Genomic DNA, 9,087 nt, shown 5'->3' on the forward strand with positions numbered 1-9,087 from the left:
TTATATTTTCTCCAGCCCATCGTTTATGGATATGCATATACTTCTCATGAAAGGAAGGACAAGCATCTCTCAGTCTGATGGTTTTAAACCATCTCATAATCCATCCTTCTGTTCATTCCTTCACTTTCTGATGCACAAAGAAAAGCATAAGCACGTGAATCAGTCACTGACATATGATCGTCCAGCATGAAGTCACAGATGCAGATGAATACACCTGCATTATGAGTAATGCATTCTTTATTAAATGCTTGTTCACATTAAAGTAGTTCTATTCCTTTAACAGCGCCACTTTCTGTGAGCGGTCGATACTTGAACAAGAGAAAAGCATTTCTATTGCATTGAATATTTCACCATGAATCAAGCACTTAAAAGTCAGTCTCATAACTGATAAATATGAGTGAAAGCCGTTTATGCATAATCTCCGTCTTCACTAGATCTGTGTGGGTCGAACAGCTGTGGAGCTGGAGCGTGTAAACAGTCGCAGGATCGTATAAAACCGTGAGTTTGAGGTCTTGCTGATATTTCGCAGGAGAGGGAGAAATAAATACTCGTCCGTAAGAAGGCAATGTGGTGATCCGGTCCACCAGACTGGAAAAGTGCTGCTGTCGTCCAGGAGGAAGCCAGACCTCTCGGGAAAGACGGCCTGTTTTTTGCGTGAGATTTGGTGATCGTTACATTCCTCGGCTAAAAACTACACGCAAACAAACACATGAAGGCTGAAGCAAGATTTCACACAAAAATTAAGATTCTGTCATCAGATTTCCAGCATCAAGTCAAAATTATTTTCTTAAAATGAATTTTTCTCCACTTGTTTAATTTTTTGGAAATTATCAAAACGTGTTTGCAGTCTTTCATTGTTTTTCAATCTTCTTTTAAAAAAGTTTTTACGTTACTGTAATTATTTTTATTTCATATTCTTAAATTTTGTTTTTATTTTTGTATTTCAATGCATTTTTTTTTTTTAAAGCGCTTTGAGATGCAACTTTTGAAGGCGCTATAAAAAAAGTTTATTATTGTTGTTCGCAGAATTCATCAGTGCATGTTTTTCTAAAGAAAAAAATAATTTAATTGTTTTCATTGATTAATGCAAAAAACCTCAACATAAACAAAATAGCTCCAGATCAGCAAAAGTGTAAATATGACACTGAAATTTTACTCAAATAATCTAGATTTTGATGATAAATTGGCAACACTTTACCATTAAGGTTTCATTTGTTAAATTATAGTAGCTTGCATTAACAATTAAAAATACTTCTAAAGCATTTAGAAATCTTATACATTTTAATTTAAACATTTATTAATATTATAAAATATTTTTTTTTATAATATTAATAAATAATACATTTTATAATTTTTAACTAATCTTAGAAAAGATAGATATTGTTCATTTTTAGTTCATAATAGTTCATGAATGTTAACAAATGAGACTTTTTATCTGTAAAGAAGTCACTTTACAATAATCACATACAGATGTTGAACATCTCATCAGCCAATACAAGTTGTCTAAGTGGGGTTTTAACAAATAATTCATAATCTCATATTGATCATTTGCGGCCTTGATTTGTCTGCAATATGTATTTACATTTCATAAATCTGATTATGGATCATAAACTGAGCAGATTACCAGATGTTAGGAAACTGGGTAAATGATGACAGAATGTTCATCGGAGGCTTAACTAGTCCTGTGAGGCGGTTAAACCGAGGATGTGAGTTTGATCAGCAGATGAAGGAAACCTCGTTCTTATTTATTGCTCTACACTGTATGATTATGAAATATAATTATTAAACTAAACCAGCGATGAGTTCGTCTCTTTAAGTCTGTGCTGCTGTAATTTCACTCTGAGATTATGAATAATTATGAGGATTTCTGCTGTTCATCATAATTACCGCTTTGACTAGTAAAGGCATAAAAACTGTGAACCTCATAATTATAAATTGGAAAAACTGAACAGTATAAAATAAACGCCGTCTCCTACGTGACAAAACGAGCACGTCTGAGCCGTCGTTTCATGCTTATGATGCTTTTTGTATCTGGAGAGTAAAAGAGCAGCGTGAACATCCTGAGAAACCTCTTCTTTCGTGTTCCTCAGAAGAACAAAGTCCTACAGGCTGTCAATGATGACAGAATGATGGCTTTTGTGTGGTTTTGCTGAGATGTCTGGAGGGTTTGGTGAGGAGGAATCTGCAGCGAGTCACAAACGTGAGTTTTGATGAGTTCAGAGCGAGGTTTCGTTGGTGTGCGGTCGAGACGTCTCCTCCTCCAGAAGAGCGATGCGCTGTTTCAGCATCCGCACCTGCGTCTCATGCCGCTCCACCATCGCCATCATCTGAGACTCCAGCTTCTTCAGCTTGTTCTGGTGCTTCTTCTTGGCTTTCTCGTACGCCGCCACCAGATTACTGCAGCACACAAACACTGATATATACTCAGTCCATCACTGCTCATCTACTCCAGAGCTTTAAAAACTTCACGAACACCAAAAACAGCCTTAGCAACTAACTGAAATAAAATACTAGAATTAATAAAACAAAACTAAAGCTAAATAGAAATAAAAATGCAATAAAATAAATAATATTAGATAAAAACTTCAACTTAAATGAAAATTAAAAATGTTGCCTTAAAATGACTAAATGTTGAATTACTAAAAATAAATAAAACTGACAAAAGCACAAAATAAAATATAAATAGTACATGGAAAAATCCTAACAAAAAACCCTGAAAATAATTAAGGCTCAACAAAAACATATATAAATAACAAAAAATATAAATTAAAAGAAAAACTTAAAAATAAAAAAATAGAAATGTAGCCTTAGCAACTAACTGAAATAAGCTGAAGAACCAAAATGACTAAAACTGGAAAAAAAATATATCAAAGCTAAACAGATATATTGAAAAAAAGAAAAGAAAATATTTTTTATTTAAAAAAGAAATAAAATCAAAGCTGATTCTAAATAGTATAATAATATATAATAACCCTGGTAAATGCAAACACACATATTCAGCAGCATTTCTCATGTGCAACACCAGCATATTTGACTGAGTCTGAGCAGCTTGTGTTAAACGCACTGCGCTGAGACCAGCAGGAGCCGCTCAGCTGAACACAAACACTGAATCCTGCTTTCAGATCAGTGCAAGCCTCGGAGCCGTCTGTTCCTGTGTGTCTGGTACCTGTTTGCTCGTTTCAGGTCGTTAACGAACTCTGCCGACTGCTGATGTCTGACTTCACTGCTCTTAGTCAGTCTTTCTAACGCCGCCACCAACTCCTGAACACGACCCTTCAGCTTCTTCTCTCTGCAACACACACACACACACCTTGACTGATTTTTATCAAGTAAACATCAGAAGAACTGCAGTAATATTTCCAGATGAACACTTTCTGGACTGAAGCAGCTCAGCTTTACTTGATTCTCCATCAATCATTTTTTAGTAAAATAAGTGCGTCTCAAATCTGATCATCAGGATCTTTTGAGGAGCGTTTGTTTCCAGAAGCTTTACTTTCTCTGTTCCTCAGCGGAGGAATAGTAGCACAGTCATGAGTAGCACAGGTATATTTGTAGCAATAGCCAACACTACATTTATGGGTCAAATTGATACATTTTTCTTTTATGCCAAAAATCATTAGGATATTAAGATCATGTTCCATGAAGATATTTTGTAAATTTCCTACCATAAATATATCAAAACTTCATTTTTGATTAGTAATATGCATTGCTAAGAACTTCATTTGAACAACTTTAAAGATTTTCTCAATATTTAGATTTTTTTGCTCCCTCAGATTCCAGATTTTCAAATAGTTGTATCTCAGAAAAATATTCTATTTTAACAAACCATACATCAATGGAAAGCTCATTTATTTTTGAAAAATTGCCCCTTATGACTGGTTTTGTGCTCCAGGGTCACATATTATTGGAGTGACCACTGATATGTATATACTTTTAAGTCAGTATCTGCTGTACTGTTATAAAGATCTCATTGATTTACATTACAAGCATCAGAGTTTCATCATCATAAATCAGACTATATGAGCCATAAAAGCCTGATGATCAAATATGATACTCAACAAAACATCCACAAAAGAAGGCTCAGAGGTTTGAGAGTAACTGACCTCCTGAGGACGCTGGTGAGCTCCGCCGCGAGGTCGCTGTCGCTCAGACTCCTCAGATCAGACAGACTGATCGCTGGAGAATCAGAGTCCTGTAAACACACACACAGACAGACAGACATCAGTCAAGCAGTTTTTACAGGTTTACGTGTCTGTATCAAGCCTCGTTTTTCTCATTTTCCAAAAACGACGCCTTAAACGGTTCATTTCAAATGTGCATCAATCCTGTTTTTACGTGTAACACTGTAACTTTCAGTATGTCCTCTCCACATCCAAAGAGATTAATTAAAAAATCAACAGGTTAATGGCATCACAACCATGAGCTCATTAACACATGACAGCCAAATATCACGCGATCACAATTCACCGTCTAATCACTGTTTCCTTCAATATTAATGAGCAGATAAAAACTGTATGCAAATCATGTTATTTGTATATTTAACTGAAATTAGCTGAAAATACTAAAATTAAACCAGAATATTAAAACGACAAAATAAAGACAAACACACAGCCGTGGCAAAAAACCCTATCAGAAAACAAAGTGACACATACACAAAATATAAATACTGCACGCACAAAAACTTAAATAAAAAAGAAAAGAAAAGTTTACTTGCCAAATAACTGAAATAAGTTGAAGAACAAAAATTATTAAAAAATAAACTGAAAGAAGAATAAATTAAAGCTAAATAGAAACATGAAAAATGACAAAAGCACATAAAAGTATTAAAACTGAAAATAGAAAAATAAAAGCCAATTCAATATATTTCCTTAAATGAAAGAAATGAAGGCCTCCTCATATATCCAGGTTTTCAGAGACTGAGAGAATCCTGTTTCCTCAGAGACAAACACACACACACACACACACACACACATTGTTGAGGGATTGAAATAAAAATGTTAAAAGTCTTGATTTTTAGTTGTTTTAGCTTATTTTAAGCTGGTTGAGAACCACTGAAATAAGTCCTAGTTTCACTCTAGTTCTTCTAATGTTATGAAACCATTTGCATGAGTGAATATTTCATGTGCATTTATTTACTTGATAAGCAGACATGTTTTATCATGACAATGATAATGTACCTGTGTTCCTGAAGCTCAAACAGTAAATCATACTACTAGCAACACCAAGGTCATGGGATAGCATGAACTGACAAAACTGCATTCGTTTCTTTATTGCAAGTTGCTTTGGATAAAATCACTCGTTAAAATACATAAACATAAATGCAAATATCTTAACAAATTATCATAAAGAGGATTATGTGTACAGTAGAGCACTGCGCTAGCATTATGAAGGCCACAGGTTTTATGAGGCATACTAGGATCTGCAGAGACTGTAAGAGAACATCACGTGTAACGCAGACGCCTGCGCAGCACAGGAGAGATCGACAGCAGATGAACCCGCTCTCACACCCACAGAAGAGACGCTTTCACAGCAGAAAGACAAGAATAGAGCAGAGCAATCGATCGAAACAGAGAGAGAGAGAAGATGCTCGTCAATAATTCACACAAGCTGCTGCTGGAGACGAGCACAGACAGACAGAAGGATGGACAGATGGACAGACAGACAGAAGGATGGACAGACGGACAGAAGGATGGACAGATGGACAGACAGACAGAAGGATGGACAGACGGACAGAAGGATGGACAGATGGACAGACAGACAGAAGGATGGACAGACGGACAGACAGCAGACAGAGATGGACAGACAGACAGAAGGACAGACAGACAGAAGAACGGACAGACAGACAGATGGAGATGTGCACAAGTCTTCTGATTTTAAACTTTTCATATGATTAAAAAGTTTCTATTTAGGATTTCTATGATGCATGCACACATTTGCACCTGACAGTATGTTGTAGTGTATGTACTGTACCTTCCCGCTCTTGTCTTTGGCTCCAGCGCTGCTGCCGGTGGAGTTGAGCGACCGGCGTCTCTGTTCCTGATGCTCCTCCACCTCAGACTTCAGATGCTCGATGTGCACCAGATAGGCCTGTTCCTGAGCCTCCCTCGTACTCAGCTTCAGCTCCAGAGCTTTCTTCTCCTTCTCCAGCAGATACAGCTGCGCCTTCAGCTCAGCCATCTCCTCCTGAAAACACACACACACACACACACACACACACATCTGAGACCTACAGCTCATTTCACAGAGCTTCATCTGACAGGTCACATCACCGCTGAGAGCATCTCACGGCTCAATTACGCTTCACAAACACACTCATCAAACCCAGACCTTGTGTTTGATGCAATTAATTTAGTGCATTCTTATCATATTGTATCGACTTGTAATCTACGTATATAAACACAAGAAAAACTCTATTGCATATACCAGGCTTTCCCTAATGGGGGTTTCTGAGTTGATGAAAAGATAATTAATTAAATTATAAAAATGGTAAATTTTTAATAAAAAAATACATCAAAATTAAGCACTAGTTAAATAATATTAAATACAGAGGAATATGAAAAATATTAATATTAAATATTTTTAAACGGCATTCAAATAAATTATTTTAAATTAATACAAAGATGAAATAAAAAGATGCTATATTTGATTTAAAATAAATATTTTATTAAATATAATAAAAAATTTAAAAAACAAATAAAAATAAATCACTTACTAAGATATAAAATATCATGAAAATGTGAACAAGATATTTTTGAAATCACATTTAAATTATTTAAAATAAAGTAAAACACTAAAAAGATTTAATATTTTACCTGAAATAGATTAAATGAAACACTTTAAAAATGATCAAAATGGATTAAAAATATGAAATATTATGAAAATAGGAAAAATATTAATGTCAATAAAAATAATTTTAAAATAATAAAAATAAACCACTTACTAAATAAGACAAAAATATTTTTTAAATATATTAAAATAAAATAAAAATACAAATTAAAAAAACACTAACAACTTTACAATAATTATAATATAACAAAAATAAAACACAAAAAATATGAAATATTTTATTTGAATTAAAAATGAAAAAAAAAACAAATAGTTACTAAAAAAGATGAAATGTTTATTTGGCCACCTGCATATCATGTGCTCATTACCTGACATCAGAGAACCGTGAACATATGAATGTGTTGATAAATGATTGAAATATTAACTTCAAGAAAATATTTTAGCTCAAAGAGCTTTGGGAATCTCATACACACTGAAACTGTATTTTCAGACCCAAAGTTTGTGCCACATCCTCCTCTGAAGGTCATTTACTCTTGGAGAGTTTGGCACTGATCTGGTGTCAGTGTCCGATCGGATCTCACATTTCAAACACACGAATGCCAAAGCTGAAGGTCACCGACAGATCAAACGAGAGGAAACAGTGCTGATGGAGAACCGATGATCAGATGAAACTGACAGAAAGAGATGCTAAACATGGAGAAACACTTCATCTGTGAAAGACGTCGCCAAACTAAAGCGCTTCAGTTTACAGAAAGAAACTCCAGCTTCAGTCATTCATCCAACATTTTACAGCTTCTGCTCCGTTAAAAACATCTGACTGTATCAGTAGAGGAATTTCTTCATCAGTGATGCATTAAATTGATCAAAAGTGACATTTATAATGTTAAATCATTTATTTTTCATCTGCGCACAACTGTTTTCAAAATGGTGTTATTTTAGTATAATTGATTAAAATGAAAAAAATAAATAATTTTTCAGTTTCTGTTTTTGTTTTAATTTTCAAGTTTTATTGTTATTTTAATTCAAATTTTTATGTCTGTAGTTTGTTAAGTTTTCAGCTTTAGTTTATTTAGTTTTTGTCATTTTAGTACTTTTAAACTAAATGGAAATGAGAAATGCTGCCTAGGCAACTAGCTGAAATAGTTTTATTTTATTTTGAAATATTTTATTTTATTTCAGTTGATGTAATGTCTCAAGTAATACAAATATATGAAGAGTTCATTTGCAAAAAAATTTACAAAAAAAAAGAGCTGATTGTCGTGCATTATTCCCCACATATAGCACGATCTGAACCCTAAACACGTTTTGTCAAAAAAGCCGGTATTGTCCTCTTTCAAGGCATCACGAGTTCATGTTTTACTGCAGAAGCCTGTTGTTTTTGAACAGAAGCCGATAAATCCATTCTAGCCAATCAGTGCGCTGTATTCAGGTCAGGTGACAAGGCTACTTTCACTTTCAAAGCTGACTAAAAGTGATCGAGGATGGATAATTTCAGCTTCATGAACCTGTGATATCTTCTTCAGGATGTAAAAGGAAAATAAAAGCGGAGACATTTTCATGGATCCTTGCGAAAGCAGCGTGTTACAATGGTGAAGGAAAAGCTCCGTGTATTGTGTGTAATCACATCCATACAGTTTAAGATCACAACATCGTTTGTCACGCATCTACATTGTCATCTGAGGAGATTAAACCAGTGTCTTTTAAACTCTAAAACATGAAATGTGGAGTTATCTGCTTTTGCTATAAAACCAACTTTTAATATGTAAAAAAAAAAAAAACTTTCAATGAGCTTTAATTTTGTAAATGACCTGTATTTGTTTAAATTATTATTACTTAATCAAAACAACCCGACTGCAGTTTGATTGATATTACTTGGAATGCATAATAAAAAAAACGTGATTTCTGAAAAAAAATAAAATAAATGGATTTATTGGTTTTTGCAAATGAACTCTTTGTATATTTTTTATGGTTTTAGTTTACAATAATAATCTGTTTTCAAATAATAATCAGGTTTAATCAGCATATTAGACTGATTTCTGAAGATCATGTGACACTGAAGACTGGAGAAATGATGCTGAAAATACAGCTGCAGATCACAGAAATACATTACAGTTTATAATATGTTCACATAGAAAACAGCTATTTGAAATTTTAATAATATTTCACAATTTTTACTGTATTTTTGAACAAATAAATGCAGACTTAGTGAGCATTTGCAACAAATTTAACATCAGACTTTAAAACATGAACTAAGCATTCAGACAGATTTTCTGAGAGTAGGTTGGTTTATTATTATTATTA

At 33.9% G+C, this 9,087-nt stretch overlaps 1 protein-coding gene across 2 annotated transcripts in view; it reads right to left on the minus strand.

Annotated features, from left to right (window-relative positions):
- Positions 1 to 1,356: 1,356 nt before the first annotated feature.
- LOC306870377 (colorectal mutant cancer protein) overlaps positions 1,357 to 9,087 on the minus strand; it is a gene marked incomplete at its 5' end in the record, with an annotated part of 85,814 nt that continues 78,083 nt past the window's right edge. Inside the window, 4 exons of one of the 2 annotated variants that reach the window (XM_079417610.1) lie at positions 1,357 to 2,397; positions 3,167 to 3,289; positions 4,104 to 4,192; positions 5,971 to 6,183. In XM_079417610.1, the coding sequence (XP_079273736.1) occupies positions 2,217 to 2,397; positions 3,167 to 3,289; positions 4,104 to 4,192; positions 5,971 to 6,183 (606 nt within the window). In that variant the 3' untranslated portion in view covers positions 1,357 to 2,216. The remainder of the gene's footprint in view (positions 2,398 to 3,166; positions 3,290 to 4,103; positions 4,193 to 5,970; positions 6,184 to 9,087) is intronic. The other variant, XM_079417609.1, reaches the window with a different exon arrangement.

Source organism: Barbus barbus (genome assembly GCF_936440315.1).
Source record: "Barbus barbus genome assembly, chromosome: 5".
In the NCBI taxonomy this organism is placed as follows: domain Eukaryota; kingdom Metazoa; phylum Chordata; class Actinopteri; order Cypriniformes; family Cyprinidae; genus Barbus; species Barbus barbus.